The sequence below is a fragment of the Eimeria necatrix genome, genomic scaffold, assembly GCF_000499385.1.
Source record: "Eimeria necatrix Houghton genomic scaffold, Enh_scaff154, whole genome shotgun sequence".
NCBI classification, from domain to species: domain Eukaryota; phylum Apicomplexa; class Conoidasida; order Eucoccidiorida; family Eimeriidae; genus Eimeria; species Eimeria necatrix.
The window spans coordinates 34,672-52,984 of NW_013652245.1; the positions used below are offsets into that span (position 1 = coordinate 34,672).

Below are 18,313 nucleotides of genomic sequence, written 5' to 3' on the forward strand. Positions count from 1 at the left end.
TCCGCTTATGTTCATTCTGCCTCTGTCAGTCTTCCGGAATCCTCGTAAACACGCAGCTGGAGGCTCTTGGAGTAGTCATCCCACTAGTTTTGCCATTGAGGACTAGATCTGTTTTCCTCATTACAGTGTCATGTCGTACCACGCTGTGTGCACCATCCGAGTTAGGCAGAAAATTCATGGATGTAAACGGTTGGTTGTTAAACGCCCTGATAAGGTTTCTGCTTGAATCGCGATTCTTTAAGCCCTTTCTTTAAGTGGGTCCTGGTAACGGCTGTCTTGCTACGAGCAATCGACAGGTGTCTGATCCATGCCGCCACTTCAAGATTTTATCTGTTTGTTTGGTATGTTCTTTCTGAGCCTCCACGTGGCCCCTGCCGAAAACTGCCATCAGATAATCTTGCACAGCAACAGTGCCAAGAGTTACTGCCTCTTTTGCAAAGCTCTTCAAGTTGGTAACCACTTCCCAATTTATGAAGGTCTGCTCTTTGTCCCAGGAGCCCCCTCGCTGTTTTCTAGGGGCACGCGATTCCTCAGTGCTCGCGAGATCCAGCCACCAGAACTGGCAGCTCCCTTGCCAAAATTGTGTTTCTTACTTCTATACAGCATTTCTCATTTTTCCATGTAATTCAGAGAGGTACTTCGGTATGGCATGGGCTGCCAGCCCTCTGGTGCTATGCCACTCTGCACCTCCGCAGCAGCACAATTCACTGTCGTGCTGCAGCCACATACTCCTGACGGCCGTTGTCTAGCTCGTAAGCCAGACATATTCATGTACCAACTTCAAAGCAACTAGGCATAACTCCGGCCGCAGTGCATCAGCGCATCGGTGCAAGCAACTACTTCGTGTGCGCATACACTGCTATTCACTCACATCCACAGTGGTGCCAACTAGCTTGTAGAGCACAAAGCTTCGACGGATACCGAACGCAAACAAATGGACACAGCTAGCACTTGCAGGTCACGACTCAATGGCGGTTGCGATAATAGCCACGCACACGGCAGGTATTTAGCAACCTATTCCACTGGCCGCCACCGCAGTGCGGCGCGTTACAACGAAACACGAAATAAATTTTGCGAGCGAATCATACTAAACCTGATCGAAATAATAAGTAGGTATGATATGTGTAAAAGTGCAGAACTCTGGTAGTGGGTGGGAAACGAAAAATGCCGCAGAGCAAGACATTTCGAAGAGAGTGCAATTGAACTCTACTGCCTTCTGGAGCTTTTCAGTTACGTACGCATAGAGTCTGTCCTTATTTAAGCGTTCATTATATTCGTTTACGGCGTTGAAAGTTTTTTTGACGGCCTACAGGACAACGTAGCATCCAAGCCGAGTTTGATGCACTACAACTGTGGGCAGCTCCGGAGCATATCTTTGTGTCTCGGAGGCCCCACATGCAAACTGAAGTCTACCCCAATGCACCTCCAGGAAACTTGGGAAAGTGTGTTTTCGAAGTGCGATGTACACTTCCATAACGTGCATCTCACAGGAGCACACAGACAGCCTGCGCTGGAGATATCCAGGAGAGGAACCCGTAGTAAAGACCCGGCAAAAAGCAAAGCAAAACAAAGGGGTGGTACGACGCAACTTGGAAGAAGGAGTCACAACTGCTAATGAAATTCGTGTCGTTCAGTGCCCGTGTCAAAGTGAAACTGCGACGAAAGATGCTGGTACAATTTGAACCGAAAAGCCTCCATTTGACGCCGGTGGCAAGAGTGCAATCACAGGGGAGCTATGCGTTGCAATGAACGCATCAGGCGCGAAAGATATGGTCCAGCAAGCTTGCGACGGGGCCCACGAGAAAGGTCTACTCACTTGCGAGGGGAAACACAGATTTCAGAGATGTTGGAGAACATGCGGCTAAAAGTGCAGAGAGGCCTTTTTGTCAAGCAGCAGCGAAGCGCAATCATACGCCGACAAGAGAACTAGTAACTGGCAGTGAAATAGGAAACAAAGGGGGAATGTAGGGCAACTCGATTTTAGGGTCCAAACACCCGAAAGATTAGGTAGTGTGCAGCGCTGGTAGCACGGCATGCATGAATGCGCAAGCAGTGAGTTCCGGGTCATGCAATGTAGCAGGACTACAGCGGCACTTATCCGTGATGATGTGGCTGCCCACACACACGTAAAGCCTTGCTGCGTAAGGGTGAATCTCTTGGGAATTTGACTCGGGAGGCTGTAGAGCAAATACAGCAAATACCGCGTAGGTTGTCGCGGCTCTTTGAGCCACACGAGAGAAGTTATGTACTGGCCGTGCCGTAACTGGGCTAAGAATAGCCTGCAGCTGCAGAACTCTTAAAGACAACCCTACACTTAGGTTCTTTTAATGTACAAATCATGAAGCAACTTCATATTTCCTATGGGATGAGCTCAGAACCTCTGTAAACGCCAGATGATACGAGGTATCTACAAAGTGCACCGGCGACATGGGGAAAGACAACGCATAGCCGGGTGGGACTTGGCAGAAAGGCATTGTAAAGCAGGCGGAAGATTTGCTTGCGAGACCGACACAAAGCAATAGGGAAAAAGCGGCCGCAGCATTTGTATTCCCACTTCCCTAGCGAAATAATTCACACAGGAGACCTGAGGTGAAACTGAGAGTCAAGAAGGCGTGGCTCGTCCGGCAGCCATGCGTGAGCAGGCATGCATGGACTCCTATTATCTTAGTGGACAGGCGCAAAGATCTTACGCTAAACTAGGTCTGCCGAAATCAAACACAAGGGCCGCTCTACGAGACTGTGGAGATCGGTAGTGAGCTTTGCTACTTTCACTTCAGCTTCACAGCAAAGTAGCTCCTCAAGTGTCGAGCCTCGAAAATTTTACAGTTGTCAGCTATGTTGTAGAGGAAGATGAGAAGATGCGGAAAGACATAAAGCTTGAGCACATTCTATTTGGTGAACGATTGCAGACATTCGAAGCGAAGAGTCCCCAACTGAGATACTCGACACATTAATTGCGCACCTAGTTGTCTTCTCGAACTCTTCCCCATTCGAGACGCAGCCAGAATGTGCTTCCCTTTGGCTAAAATTTTTGGGAGGCTCTGCCAGAAATCCTTCATTTATGATGTAATGCCCGGTCAGCTTACTTTTTGCAAGCACGCAGTTGCTCACTTGTCAGAAAGCGGCTGCATTCCTAGAACATCAGTTCAACCCCTGGCAACGCCTCAGAAAATATCTTTTTTATCTTGTATAGGCGCATGCATAGAATATTGACTGAATTGGGTGGCTGCCCACAGTGCCACAGCAGCTGGAAGGAGCTACTACGCAGGTAGGCACACCAGGAAGCACTGAGGCGCCACGATGTTTTCCAGCCCCCATGAGTTTATTCTGATATAATTATTGGAGATAGTAGACTTCCTAAGACCTAAATCGACAAAGGGTAAACAGATTCAACGTGACACAGAGAATTAGGTGGCCGATTGCGCCTCCTGCGCCCACTTCTTTGGGGCTCATGGCTAGCTGGTAGTGGGGGGGAAATGATAAATACGATGATTTGTATTGAGCAGATATATAGCACTAAAGTTTTCTGAAATCTAACTGAGCTTTTAATGACGTCGGACCGTTACTGACTGTTGAAGGTACGTTACAGCCTTCACCTCATACTGTTGTCCTAGAAATGCAGATGATAGCGGAGAACTACAAGACTAAGGCACTAAACCACTCCCCGTGAAGGCCACTGGCATTTTATGTAGCAAATGCCTGCATCTAATGCCATTCACCGCGGGTTTGGAGTCACGCCACATTCTGGAAAATAAGTTGAGCAGCCCTGGTTCAAAACACAGTATCAGGCGGAGTTGCGTGGTGTCCTTCATCCTTACTGCTGCCTTATAGCTCGCCCACGGAGAATCAAGAGTGCTGCATCCCTTAAGTATAACAGACTCAGCACAAACTAATGCTGAAATGCATGCATGAGTAGCAGTAGACTGTTGCTTGCCTTTGCAGGGCTCTAAGCATTGTCTTTCATTGCTTGCGGCGTATTTAGATCAGCCACAAAGTTTGTGTAATGAAAAAAATTAGCAAAAAGCAATACACAGTCGCTTCCTTCACGTCACAGCTGGAATTGTCACGTCACAGCCTCTATGATCGACAGAGCATGACAGATCTACATCTCCTTGAGTGCCTTATTGTTACCGTCCATATGAGGCAACGTTTGTATTCTTAAAATTTTCGTTTTTAGGAAATAAAGTGATATGTTTTCCATGCGTTATCATTGAAGAGTGAGCCTACTGCATCTTCAGCAGAGAGCGCAGCCGACTGCTTGTTGCATGCGACCAACCCCACCGATACCTCCTCACAAAGTAAACACCCAAAAATAGAGGATCTTGCTCTTTCAAATCCACTTTATATGAAGTAATTTAACTAGAAACATAATTTTGATAAAGAATCTTACCAATTTATCTTCGTGAACGGCTACAGCAACTTTCGTTCACGACTGAGCAGATGTGCTGCCGCCACCACCTGCCAGCCAAAGTTCCAGGTTTCCGGGATTACTTGGATGCTGAAGCTTTAACATCCTTTTTATCGTTCCCCCTACATTTTCTTGACTCTTGATTGTTTTGTTTCTTTGATTAACTGCAGTATTTCAGCCCAGGGCATGGCTCCCTCAGCCCAAGCTGCTGCTGCTCCACCTGGTGCAGACGGCAGCGAAAACATGAACTTTGACAAAGACGACGCCGCATGGCTGGTGCGTCAGTTCGGCCGTTTCAGACCACTGCTGCAGACTCAAGATGGCTGCCCTGGCTTCCTCACGGAGTTAGGCTTGGGGGCTTCATCTGCAGCCCCCGAAGCCCCAGTGCCCCAGGACGCAGACAGGAGCCGCCGGCTGCTGCAGTGGGCAAATAGGCAGCACAAGGAGCGGCTGCAGCATTTAAAACAGCTCGGAGCCGCACACTCGCGGTTCGTTCGCTCTGGGTGAGGCAGCAGGGCCGCAGCAAACCCTCAGGGTTTAGGGTGCAGACTTGAGGGTTTGCAGAAACCTCTTCTGAGCCTCAACCATCTTCTGCTAATTTATTTTTGCCGTTTGTTTGCTGTTTAGTGCAAGGACTCAGACGCGGAAGCGAACAAGGGGCTGCGAGCTGGGGGTAGAGAGCAGCAGCAGCAGCAGCAGCGAGGAAGAACCGCCCTCAGCAGCAGCAGCAGCAGACGAAAACAGCAAGCCCACAGCAGCAGCGCGGGGCCTTTCTAAGCCCGAAAAGTGAGAATTGTTTGCATTTAAATGCATGCGAGCTTCTAGGATTATTTAAGAGATAATAAAGCTTTAAGACTTCACACTTTGCACCTTTCACTACTTCTCCCGCTTTGCCCCCTTTGGCATTTCGCCCTGCATTTCTACACATTAAGTATTTGGTCTTCGACATTAGCTGCAGTTCTGGGCTGCTGCTTCAGCTCGCAGCAACTCATAATTAAAGATGTATGCATGCGCATGCACTTTTGCACGAGATTGCATGCAAGAAAGCTGATTAAGCAGCTACTGTTTCCCACAATAAATGCAAAACGGACGAGTTCTAATGTGCTGCTGTGCTGTCCCGTGGCACTTGAGCAGCAGCGCCCAGCAGGCGCTTCCCGGTGCTGCTGCTGCTGCTGCTGCTGCTGCTGCTGCTGCTGCTGAGGACGGCGCGGAAGAGTGCGACGCGTTGCTGTTTTCTGCATTTGATTTATTATTTTGTTCGACGGCCACTTCGAAACATTCAAAGGAGTCTTTGCCGAGCTGTCTGCTGGACTTTGTGAGCGAAGCAAAGCAGCAGCAGCTGCCTTCAGAAAGCCCCAGAAGGCTGCAGAAGCACACGGGGGCGGCGCATGCAGCAAAAGCCAGCAGCAGCAGCAGCACCAACAGCAGCGACAAAACTTCTGAAGAAGATGCAGAAGTGGCGCAGTCTGCAGTGTACGACGAGGCAGGTGCGTCTTGGGCTTCTGCGGTGTACGGACACCTGAGCGGGACTCACAGCTTTCTCTGGAAAGCCACAAATCAGTGTTTTCAACTTTGCTTTTTGCACAGAGCTGCACCCAATTCGGCAGCTGCAAGAGAGCGTTTTGAATCTTCCCGAGCAAAACAAAAAGACCAAAGAGAACCTGATGCGGGAGCAGGTAAGGGCAGGGCAAATCCCGTGGCCTAAAGCCCGAACTCTTGGCCCAAAATCCAAAAACTTGAATTTTTTTTCTTGTTTTCTGTTTTTGCTGCAGCTGAAGCTGCTGGGAGTGCGCTGGAAGTGCCTGCTGATGAGCGGCTGGAATGTGCTGGTGGCGGGCTGTGGCAGCAAAGGCCGCCTGCTGCGCGAGTTCGCCAGCAGCATGTTGAGGTGCAAATTCACTAATGCATTTTTTTCCTTTTTTTGAATTAAAGTCCATGTTGAGTGTTGATTAGCTGCAGCTAGCGGCAGTTTCCTGCTGCTGCTGCAGCCTGTTGAGGGGCAGCCTTTGGCTGCTGTTCAGCGCTGTCTTGTGCAAAACTAGGAACCTCTTGTGCTTTTTTTGGCCTTTTTGTCTCAGCGACGGCTTTTGCTGCGTTTTAAATGCTTACCAGCGCGAGTTTAAACTGTCCCAGGCCCTGCAGGCCACAGTGCAGGTCATTCGAGGCCACCTGCGCACGCAGAGTAAATACACTGCAGCAGCAGCAGCCACAATTCCTGCTGCGCAGACTGCAGCAGGCAGCAGCGCCTCCTGCGACCGGCTCATCAAGGTGAGAAACGCATTTGGATTTGAAGATGGAGGCGACTGCATGCAACATGCATGCAGCTTGAGCGCAGCAGGTCTGTTGACCAGTGGACCACACCACAGGGCGCTGCTGCAGCTGCATGCGCGTGGGAAAAACACTTTTTGTGTTTTCAGGAACTGAAGGCCTTGCTGAAACAAAGCTGCCACCCCCTATATGTTATAGTAATTGGGTTTGAGAGTTCAACATTAACAGACACCCGCCGCCACCTGGCAGCGCTGGCGTCTTGTGATAAGGCAAGTGAAGTTCGAAGTTTTCTGATCTTCGAAAATTTGAAATCTTTTGTCCCCACTTTTCAATTTCATTCTGCCTTTTTTTGCATGCATTGCACTCTTTGTTTTGAGTTTTTCGTGAACATTTCGCAGCAGGAGCAGCAGCTGCAGCGAGAGCTGTGCTGCTGCAAACTGCAGCAACTGTGCAGGCTTAGTTCAGTGGGATTTGCAAAGTTCAGAAACAAAATTCGGAAACTTAATTTTGCAATTTGCAATTTGCTGCTGCTGCTCTCTCAGGTGCGGCTAGTCTGCAGCGCCGACCACTTACAGCATGCGCTGCTGCTGGACGCAGCAGAGCTGCGGGACTTCCGCTTTGTGTTCGAGACTGCTCACACTCGCCAGGACTACAGGTGGGACAGGAAACAAGTTTATTTGCGCGATTTTATCTCTTTTTTGGAAAATTTGAACAAATAAACTGAACAAAACTGCAAATGTGACGGGTGGGGGCCAATTGGCCTCAGGTTCTGCGTTCATTCTTGCTGCGAAGGTTTCCTAGTGGTCTAGATCTGTGTGTATGCTGGTGCAGCGAGATCCTGCAGCATTTCCCAATATAAAGTGGCTGTGCGTGGCTTTCAGGTTTTGTTGTCATTGCTGTGTGTTTGTTTGAACAAGAGAATCTGTGAGATGGATTTCGAAGTCCTTTTGTGCAAAACTGCAGAGATGAAGTGCTGAGCCGGTGGGGCTCCATGTGCGGGTTCGTGCCTGGCTGGCTGTGGGCGGGAAGCAGAGTCCAGGGCGGCGGGAGGGGCGGCAGCAGCGTGAATTTCGAAGTGGTGATGCGTGGGTTGACGACGAACCACAAGAGGCTGCTGCGCTGCATTGCAGAGTTGCAGCTCGCGCAGATCGAGAGGTGATCTTTGCAGAAAAAGGGATTTTCGAGCTTTCAAACATGCACAACAATAAAGTTTGACAGGCAAATAACCTATGGCAGTCGTTTGATTTTCCCGCTCTTGTCTCATGGATTCGAATATTTCCATCTTCTCCTCGCGCAAGCCTCAACTCCACTCTTTTGCCATGATAACCCTTTCTTGTGCTTTTTGCGCTGCTTGTTCAGAAACGAATCGCCTATTGTGGCTCTCAGTGACCTGGGCACTGAAACAAGCGGCATGTCATTGTCTTTGAGCCGACTCAAACTCAAAGAGCTCCTCGTGGAGGTCACTAGCCATGGGGCTGCTGTGCAGGCGCGAAAAAATGGCCAGGAAGCTGTGGCTATTCGAGCAAATAAGTGTGTCCCGATCATTGTCTTGCAAATTGCGTGTCATATTACTTCTTTTTGGAAGTTTGGATTAGATTTTGCTGGGCTAAGCTTTCGTTTAGCCAACACACCATCTCGGCCCTAATTTATGTAGCTCTGTTTCTTTCATGTGCGGCTGCCTTCTTTCCCTGCAGGGCTCAACTGCAGGAACTCCTTGAGCTTTTAGACAAAGCCGGGCTCTGAACTTAGATTCCTGTGGAGATTTTTTTCTATCTCCTCAAGCCATGGCCCTTCTTGGGCCGGCTTTTGTGTAGGTCCTGTAGCCTCTTCCCTTCGCCGCTAATGCCGCTTCAAGCCTGAAGCTGTTAGCCTAAGCAGTGTAATCAGTGCGCAGGGAACGCTAATGCCGCTTCAAGCCTGAAGCTGTTAGCCTAAGCAGTGTAATCAGTGCGCAGGGAAGTGGAAGATGGGCCGTTCTACAGGTCTGGCTCGCATGAGTTTATGCAGAGCTTGGGCGTTGGGACGCCTGACTTGCAAACCCCTAGTTAATGAATTTTCCCCTTGGTTTCACATTTGCTGCTTAGGATTGCAGTAAAGGGTTTTCGAAGTCCTTCATCTAGAAAGCACGCGAACACAATCTGAGACTCAAGGGAGCATGCAGATCCAGATTTTTGCTTTGCAAGGTTACCTTAGAGGAATGCGCACACACGCTCCTTTGAATGCTTAGTGCAATCTCTGGTTTACGCCCCTAGTTAATGAATTTTCCCCTTGGAGCATGCGAAATTCCAGTCATAGGCTCGAGGTGTATGTTAGATTTTTCATCTTCTATGTCCGAGAGACATGGTATGGCGCTTACGACTGAGGGGCAATGATAGCGCGAAGGAGCTTGAAGCCGAAAGGTTTTCGTCCTAAGATCCCCAAATCACCCGTTATTTGACATTTCATTTCAAAAAATATGTAATACGTCATCTAAATATTGAAAGCGAGAACACCTTTGCGGTTCTCGCACGTGGCGTTGGTAAAGGTCTACACCGCTCGACACCGCGCCAAGTCCTTCCATTGGTTCATCTTCAATCACTTTTGCCTTCATTTCTTATTGAAAAACTGGATAGTCTCTGTTTTCTTTGCCGCACTGCGTACAGGGGAAATTTTCACTTCTACTGCCCGTGTGGCCACTGACGACAGCTTCGCCTGCCGTGTCAGCAGAGCTTCCACATCCCAACAGACGCGTTTTGCGGAACTGTTTACACGGACTGCCTTCGCATTTTCACCCATTTAAAAAAGCTAATATTGTCGTTATTCATTATTAGTAGCGGTTTTGCTGCTGTGGCTGCCGCGGTTGAGTGTGAAGTACCAGTGGTTTGTTAGTAGGCTCGATCGCGTGCCTCATTTCAGCTGTCACAAACCGCCGTGTCTGACAATGGCGTTCTTCTTAAGCGCCAAGTGGGCATGGGTCGCCTTGCAATTTGTTCTTAAGAGACGAGAGGAACTCCAGAAAATACGGAAAAGAGGCATTGTGGTGGTCATCATAGGCGGCACCACTGGTCTCGACATGGCCATTGTGCACAGCGTGTGTTCCCGTCTCGCCCAAATTGAAACCCACGGCGTTCACAGCGTTATCATAACGACCAAGAACCAGACTGAAGGAGTCGTAAGCCAACATTTCCGAGCTGCTCCAGCGTCTGCACATAACTGTTGCAGTTTTATCAGCAGCGAGACTGGGCTGCATTCCCGAGCTACCCCCAAGCTAGGGGCCAAAACTGTGGCAGAATGAATTTTCTTGCCTAATGTGCTCAGACAAGTCTGGAGCTGCTGCGCCACCCGACAGTTCGCGTAGGATACCATCAACTCGATGCATCCAACAAGGACAGCCTGATGGCCTTCTGCCAGCATTTCAAGGAACAGTTCGAAAACATCGATATCTTGATCAACAATGCAGGTAATCAGAGAGAAAGCAGAGAAGGCTGGGATGTTCACCTTTTCATTCCAGTTGGGCCTGCTTCGCCTTCTAAAGCTTTAATCAATCAATCCCTTGGCAATGTAAATAGACTCACAGTTTGCTCTCGTCAATCCCAATAATTAGGGCAATAAGCAAGTTTCAGGGAAGGGGATTGTGAAGAAGCAATCTTTAGAAAACGTTTGCGCTGCTGCTTCTTCTGCTGCTGCTCAGGCATGCTTCCCTCAGCCGCTGAATTGGGCTGCAAGGGCGACACAGAGACAGTAATGAACGTAAACTACTACGATGCCAAACTGGTTAGTGCACTGCAGCAAAAACCTCTTCTGAAGACAGGTTTTTCCATGCTTCTGCAACGCAGAAGGCACACGCGCCGTCCTGCCCGTTTTTCAATCGATGCCCTATTTGCATTTGCATGCTTCTTGTTTTTTAATTCTGCATTCGCATGCTTTTTAGTTTCGAATTTTGCATTTGCATGCTTCTTATTTTCTTATTCAGGTGACATTCACGCTGCTTCCTCTCATGGCTCCCGGCGGCCGCATTGTCGTTGCGGCATCCGGCCTTGCCGAGCTCGCTATTCGCTGGATGAACAATGAGACTTTCACGAAACTCTTCAGCGAAACCTCCACAGAAGATGCAAGTTTCTGTCTGCTGCTTATAATTTGAATAGCTGTTCCTCTGTATTAAGTCTGATTTTTCTATTTTTCTCATTCGAGTTCTCAATGCATACTGAGACTCTGGGTTTATTTGCAGGACATTGACGGTGTTGCTGACGGTTTTGTTAAGGAAATTTGCGCTACAAGTGCAGGAGGCAAGCGAGTGCATGATGCATTGGCCTATCCCTTTGCTCAGGCAAGCTGACACTGCAGCTTTCGCCGAATTCAGTCAGGTCATTTAGCTGACACTGCAGGCCCCGTTTACTTTCTGCGGTTTCTCGCGCCTCCATATTCCCCGACTTGTTATGCCCCCTTGAAAAACTCAGTGGCTTCTGCGTGATTCTTTCTGACTCGCCCTTAGGCTTCGCGAATCGCCCTGACTCAGTACTTGGGAAATCAGCTGAAGTGGAGTTCACGAGATCCTGCAATGCGTGTTACGGCCTGTTCTTTTTCTCCGGGTAAGGCAGTAGTACCCTGCTTAGTAGAACAATGACAACGATGTAGTTTACTGCTGGCGGCAAGCGAGACAGTCTTCCCCTTTCGCGGCCTTGTGTGATTCGCTGATGCTCGTAGTTTGTGTGGAGTTGCCCTACAGAGTAGTTCTGTTTGCAGAACTGCATGCAAATTGAGGCGTAGCCCTTCCTTAATTACGTTTTAATATAAAATAATTCTTTTTCGTAGGCTGGTGCCGGACTCCGTCTGGCAGCAACAGGGCTCCCTTCTCAGCTGCTGAAGGGGCAGAGGAAGCAGTCTACGCTGCCTTCGACGCAGACGCAGAGACAATCCAGGGTTCATTTCTCATAGGACGGAAACCCGCGAGATTTGGAGATGGACACGCAGTAGCAGTAACTGGGAATTCTGGAAGAGCACACACTGCAGCAGGGCGAAAGACAAACGACGACATATATAAATTCGCATCGGGAAAAATTGCAACAGCAGCACTCGCTTTAGTTGCCCGCGTGGTCCGTTAGAGCTACATGGATTTGAAAAAGACGGGAGCGTTACGTGCAAAATGCATTTATTTTGCAGCGCTACGTGTAATTTAGTCCCAATGCATTTGTGCAACAAATGAAAACACAAATGTCGCCAGTTTGACAAAAAGCGAACAAGCACCGTGTCACAATGGAGTGAATTTGGTGCATGCTTTAGTTTCGAAGCCCATTGGGTCCCTGGGGGAAACAGAGTTTCAAAGCAACAAGAAGCTGCTCTTCCTATCGGAATTTGCAGGAAAAGTTTACTGTGGGTTCGCCAATCACGACAGCAGTGTTACTGATCAAATAGAAAAACACATTTGCAGCTGCGCCTCTTTGCTCAAGAGAGCATTAGACAGGGCCCGAGATCCTCTCATAGTTGGAAAAACTTCGGCGAAAATAACAGTTTTGAAAGACAGAGGAGCTGCTCGTGTTCACCTGATCATGGGTACTTGACAGCTTGACGCAAGTGGCAGTCGTTTATTAAGTCGACATTTACAGCCGACACACGGCATCGAATATTGAAAGGAAAGTGCAGCACATTAAGGCCATTATTCTGGCCTGGTTTTCGGGAATATTCAAACATTTTTTTCGTTTTTCTGTGATATTTTTGTGTTTTTCCTACTGAATCTGCATTGGCCTAGCTCTGCATTTGCTTTAGATCAACTGGAAAATAAAATTGCCCCCCTGGAACAACTTGAGAATCTATCTTCGCTGTAGTGGCTTCTTTGTAGGCTCATTTAAGCAGCATGGCCCCTCACTGAAAGCGGGTTCCTGAAAGCGGTAAGTAACGTCAGAAGTGTCCAGCCGTATGCATGCAGCTCCAACAACTTGCTAGAAAGGAGGAAGAAGAGTAAGTTGCACAGGTTTTCTTAGTTTGTTATGTAGGCATCGATACTAGCCTGCTGGCCTTGATTAGCCACAGCAGGGTGTGTGACGGAGAAGGAAAGGAGTAGGGTAGCGTAATACTCTGACTTAGGCCGCTAGGCTCAAAGGATCTCCTTACTTCTGCCCATTCAGAAAGGCCAGGCGAGCCACTAATCAAGTAGCAGCAGCTTGGTACAGAGGACTCCAAATGCTCAATTCATGCTTCGAGCCAACAATGCTGTGTTTCTTCTTTCTTTTGATTCGTGCTTTGCAGCGCTTGTTATTTCTGACCAGTTCAAATTACTCAACTGGTATTAGCCAAGCACTAGAAATCTTAGTGTCTTTTAGAGTTAGTGAACTGCTCGGATCTTGCATATTTCACGTCAAGCCCAACGTAACATGCTGCTGTGCTACACTGTTGCGGTCTTCTGCACCGGTCCTGCGTCAAAACGCTGGATTGCAGCAGGCATAAGGCGGTGCAGCTAGAAAGAAGCTAAATAAATATCCTTTCAAAAGAAATAAAAGGTTCACTCATTAATACTGTAATACTATTGCATGTTCATGTTCGGCGTTACTGACTTTTCGCTCGCGCGAGTTAAGGACCAGGAAACGCCAACTCTAAAATTCGGTGGGACTGCCTGTAAAAGCTGGTTAAAAAGTACCTAGAGTAAATGAAAGCTTTAAAAAACATTTAAGATGAGCTCAGGAGGCTCCTTGTGCGCTTCTCAACTTTGATTGATAGCAGAAGAAGGAGCTCGCCGTGCCAACCGACCGACGCGGCGAGCAGCGTGCAATGGCCAGCCTCCAATAGCTATTTCGAAATGGTTTCAAAGCTTCTTCTCATTAAAAGCAAAGCTAAACGTATGTGAATGGCGATTTGCAGCATTGTCGGGAGCTTTTATCTGCATGCAGCGAGGCAGGCAGTGCTGAGGCCTGGGCCTGGGTCGGCCGTCACTGTGACGCAACGGTGTTCTTGGGTTTCAGCTCTCAAACCACAACAATGCTACATTCTTAGCTTCTAGCTCTACTGTTTCGTGTCAACTGGTCTCTCAGAACCAACGGCAAATTCATTCAGGCTTCATCCCAGCACCAGTGGCGGCTCCCGCTGTAGCTGCTACCGTTTTGGCTTTCCACCGCGAAAGAGCCGCCCTTTCATTATTATTTGTCAAAGATGAAATACAGATACTCCCACACATCCATATGAGCCACTGTCGGCTCCTGTTTGCACTTCCAGAGCCGCGCTGCGGCGCCTAGCCCTGCAGCAGAACCATCGGCAGGAGGTAACGGAGCTCTAAAGCCAGCCACCGGCCTACTCGGAGTTTTATTGTGGCGCTCTTTGAGTATATTACAGAAGCACGTGGTCGAGGGCCGTTTGTGCAGGCCCTGCTCCCGCCCGAACTACAGCAACTGGAGCTACTCGTGCTGCCGCTGCTGCTCCATGAGCATTTGCCGTGTGCCTCTGCTGCTGCTCGCACGCATGCACCTGGGAGAGACTTTCAAGATCCAATGCACCACTCAGTGACAGGTTTCATGAGCCGCCTTCGGAGGACGGACTCACCCTTGTCACCTGTGTTTCTCCTGCCTCCGAAAATCCATTGGTCAAGGCCAATAGAGGATCGCCCGCAGCAGTAGCAGCAGCTGAAACAACAGCAGCAACTTCCCAGTGAGCAGGCCTACACGAGTTTGGCTCTGGAGGCGCTTCAAGGGACACTGCGTGGGAGGCGGTTGCTTGGCCACTCAGCCTAGCAAACGATTCAGCTGCATTTTTCATGCAGGGAAAGATTATCAGTATGTCGAGTGCAGCATCTCCACCCTTTATAGTCTCGCAAGCCGCAACGACAGCTACAGCAGCACTACCGAGGGCAGGAGGAGCAGAAGCACTACGAGGGCATAAGAAGCGCCAGCGGCTTTGCCCCTGGACCTGGACGATTGCCTTGGGGTCTAAAGCCTTGACGAAGTAGCTTTCAATGTTTTGCTTTTTGAACTGCACGCTGCTGTAGTATTACAAAATTCTCGTTTGCTGCATTTTCTTTTGTGTGGAGCCAGCAGCTTCTCCGGCGTGCCTCTGGCCCCATTGCAGCTCTCCGTATACTTGCATCTTGACTCTTCTTTTTCTCGTTTTGAATTGTTTCTTTGGCGACTTTTTGGCGTTATTTTTCTGTAACGGCGCTCCCCGGCCATAGCAACATTCCCGGCTGTTTCCTTTTCAACCCCACCACCCCGCCTCGTCTTTGCCTCGTCGCCACAAAGCAACGATGGACAAACAAGAAGAAATTATTCCCGTCGGGGACGGCTCAGACTCTTTCTCCGTGGAGAGCAGAGATGACACGCCGCGGTCAGAGGGTGGCGAGCGGCGGGCTAGCAAGTCCAACGACCGCATGCAGAAGGCGAAGCAGCAGTTAAAAATGAGCAAAGACAAGATTATTCACTCACTGAGTGCTGGCAAGAAGTCAAAGTCCCATCCGAGAAGGGTGGAGCACGACGACGATGAGCCCATCGAGAGCACAGGGCCCAATACGGCTTTCTTCTCTCCCCCCTCGTTTCAGCTGACACAAATTATACATGACAGCCAATGCTTTGTTCCCCGCCAAGGACACTCCTGTGCTGCGGGGGGAGGAGATGTTCTCATATTTGGAGGGCAGGACGCAGAAGGCCAGTTCCTAAACGACTTCATCAGATACATACCTGGGCTAAACGCGTTCGAACCCATGAAGGTCGGCTTACAATGTTTAATGCAATGCTCGCATAAACGTAACTGCAATAAGATGAAGTGCATAGACAACGGTGGCTTAGTAAATAAAGCGGTATGAACAGAAACCCAGATCCTTGGAAGCCAATTAAATGTGTGTATCCGGACCACAAACTGCCGAACAGTGATGTCTGACTGAGTGCCTCATCCAGGTGCCGTCTCCTGCTGAATCTGCTTCAGTGCGAGACTGTTGCTGCGTTTAGCTTATATTGTTCCTTACTTCATAATCTCTGCTCGATACTCTTTTTCGTGAGATTTGTGCAGCTACAATTCTTCATTTGCCGCTGGTTTGACCTGCATGCTTGGTTTTGTGTGTGCATGAGCTATTGCTGATTCTGAACAGAAAGTCAAAGGCCAGATTCCCACACCCCGCACTGGAGCCACGATGGTGAACTGGGTGAAACCCACAACCAGTGAGTTTTCTTTCCTGCCTCTTCGGAAAAGACATGCTCTTCTTCTTTGGCTCTACCTGCTTGTTTGCGTAGCTGCAGTCAACTGGGATACACTGCCAATCTTTTTTTTGTCTGCCAACTCGGCAAACTGTAGACAGGTTCCTCCCCAATGTATTTTTCATGCAAAGGAGCGTAACATGTGGGTGCGTGGCATTGGCGCTCCCTACACAAAATACAGCAACATCGCGAATCTTAAGCATGTTCATTCTGCTTTTCAGATAGAGAACATATATTTTTATTCGGAGGCAGAGGCCCGGGGGGGGACATCGCCACGGCGAGCCTTTACGACCCTGGGTCGCGAACGTGGACAGCAGTGGGAGGTATTAAGAAGCCCCCAAAGAGGAGTTCGCACGTCTCTGTGGTCTTTGAAAAGGTGTTTGTCCATGGAGGTAAAAGATGTGTCCCGTGTTCCTGCGCCTATAACGCATAAAAACGATATTCTTGAGGCACAGGGGCTGACTCGTGCAACAGTGGTCTTAGTGGAACGCATCCGTGTCTCACAAATAGGCAAATCCGATATTTAGAAGACTGCCCAGCGTAACTACTAATTTATTCGAAGAAGTATTGAGCCATTGCTGCAGTAGTCAATACCTGGTGGACTTGGACTTGTGTTTGCGTTGTGAAAGGCCTGAGTGGCGACAATGTTTTGAACGACATGTGGATGTGGGACGGTGAGGAATGGTCTCAAGTTCGCTACGACAAATCAACCGAACCCATGTCAGCTCGCTGCGGCCACTCAGCCTCTGCGTGGGTGCACAAGAAACACAAAGAACCCTGCTTGTTCTTCTTTGGAGGCGATACTACAGGTGTTTCTTCGTCTAAGTCACCTTCCTCTAGTATTCCCAGTTGCGTAGAATCGAAGAAAGCCAATGCAAAATCGAAGAAAGCCAAAAGTTCCTTTATTCTGAAGATAATTATGGGAGTGTGCTGCTGCGTTGATGAGTGTTTTCGTCCACTTTCTGTTTTGGTTCAGGGCGAGGCGTTTCATCAAACGAGGTTTGGATCTTTTCCGTAAAAACATGCAAGTGGAAACATGTTACGGCATTTGCAGGGAACGCACCAGCTCCGCGTTTCGGGTGAGGCAGCTGCTGCGTTGAACTACCGTTGAATCGATTTTAACTTCACGCGCTGTATCAGGCGACATAGGCGCAAATATATATGGATGCATATGCTACGCATGCAAACACAAGTGATGCTTGCTCCGGCGTTTATGCATACCCTCCTCCTTTATAATTTTTGTCCTTTCAGGCATAGCTCATGCGTGTTCGATTCAAACTGGGTCATAATCAGCGGGGGATACAGCGGCGGCTGGATTTCTAACTATGTTCTTTCCGGTGAGGCTTTGAAGTCGTTGCATACTTGTGGTCGAACGAGCTGCCATTAATTAGTGCGGAGGAAGGGAAACTGTAGCTGCTGAGGCGTTTGATGAAGAATTGTGAGAAGCCCACCTAGGATTTATATAGTGTAAACTCTGAGCCTCGACAGAGCTCGGTCAAATACACCCTTCACCTGCCTCTACGGAAAGAATCTACTTCTATTTCTTGTATGCTACGCATGTAACTATTGCACGTTACCCAAACGTGAACAGAGTGTGCTCGCGTAACAATATGTAAGTGCGTCTTCATGCATACGGTGCTACTCGATGACGCATCGACAGGTCCCACAACCAGCCTTTACTTGCTTGAGTTTGTGAGTGTATATCTGGTGCAGACATGCACACATACGACCTGCAGGCAAACTGTTGGTTCAGCGTGGAACTGTGCGGGATGAGGTCGACAATTTCGCTAACTCACTTGGTACTGATTTCGCCTTTTCGCACTGTCTTTTCGTTTGGAGCTCACGACACCGAGACAGGAGTTGGCGCTGTTTCATCCGATGTGTATCGCATGTCTCCGTTGATCACGTATGTGAGTTTCGCTGCACTCCGCAACCAAGTGGAAAGCATGAGCGAAGTCATCAACCTTAGCTTTGACTCTCAAAGCGAAGGGGTCGGCAGAGCCATACGCAGAGTAGATGCGTTGATGAAACGTCTAGAGACGGCAGAGAAGGAAATTGAAGGACTCAGAACTGCAAACGAATATCTGACAAGGCAGCTGGAAGCATTTCAAGGAACAGAACGGAAGAGGACGAATCAAGAAGGTACCTAGTCTGCAGTTTCACGCACGAACAAATGCGTAATTGAATAGGGAGCAATGGTGTCATTTTACGGTATTTCTGGCCTAAAGCCTTATACCTTTATTTTGATACGGTTAAGCACAAAGACCTACTCCGAATACTCAGTCACTGCATGCTGTTGGAATAGAAGAAGCATCTGTGCATTTTGGTCTCTTGCTGCAGATGAAGACGAAGAAGAAGAGGCGGACTTTCAGGTGAACGAAGAGTGATAACCTCAGGTTAAAAGTCGCGCGAGTGAGTTTGACTTTCCTGAACAATGGTCGCCGGACGCCTCGTGTGGTCCTACGTGCTTGGACCCCTGCAGTCAAGCAGC

The 18,313-nt window shown here is 48.9% G+C and overlaps 3 protein-coding genes across 3 annotated transcripts; all 3 read left to right on the forward strand.

Moving 5' to 3' along the window:
- Nucleotides 1-4,594: 4,594 nt before the first annotated feature.
- ENH_00016930 (origin recognition complex subunit 2, putative) lies at nucleotides 4,595-8,419 on the forward strand (the record flags this gene model as incomplete). Its single annotated transcript, XM_013579214.1, has 10 exons — nucleotides 4,595-4,911; nucleotides 5,036-5,194; nucleotides 5,543-5,895; nucleotides 5,996-6,084; nucleotides 6,181-6,296; nucleotides 6,487-6,676; nucleotides 7,219-7,331; nucleotides 7,640-7,831; nucleotides 8,036-8,206; nucleotides 8,371-8,419. 10 exons carry the CDS (start codon nucleotides 4,595-4,597, stop codon nucleotides 8,417-8,419), a joined length of 1,749 nt encoding a protein of 582 aa, XP_013434668.1.
- Nucleotides 8,420-9,596: 1,177 nt separating this feature from the next.
- Nucleotides 9,597-11,757, forward strand: ENH_00016940 (Carbonyl reductase/20beta-hydroxysteroid dehydrogenase A, related; the record flags this gene model as incomplete). Its single annotated transcript, XM_013579215.1, has 7 exons — nucleotides 9,597-9,827; nucleotides 9,974-10,115; nucleotides 10,347-10,429; nucleotides 10,629-10,766; nucleotides 10,884-10,982; nucleotides 11,148-11,244; nucleotides 11,468-11,757. The coding sequence occupies 7 exons, from the start codon at nucleotides 9,597-9,599 to the stop codon at nucleotides 11,755-11,757; spliced, it is 1,080 nt and encodes a 359-aa protein (XP_013434669.1).
- Nucleotides 11,758-14,879: 3,122 nt separating this feature from the next.
- ENH_00016950 (kelch motif domain-containing protein, putative) lies at nucleotides 14,880-18,209 on the forward strand (the record flags this gene model as incomplete). Its single annotated transcript, XM_013579216.1, has 7 exons — nucleotides 14,880-15,338; nucleotides 15,717-15,786; nucleotides 16,044-16,214; nucleotides 16,452-16,542; nucleotides 17,074-17,159; nucleotides 17,536-17,964; nucleotides 18,163-18,209. 7 exons carry the CDS (start codon nucleotides 14,880-14,882, stop codon nucleotides 18,207-18,209), a joined length of 1,353 nt encoding a protein of 450 aa, XP_013434670.1.
- Between the last annotated feature and the right edge of the window lie 104 nt (nucleotides 18,210-18,313).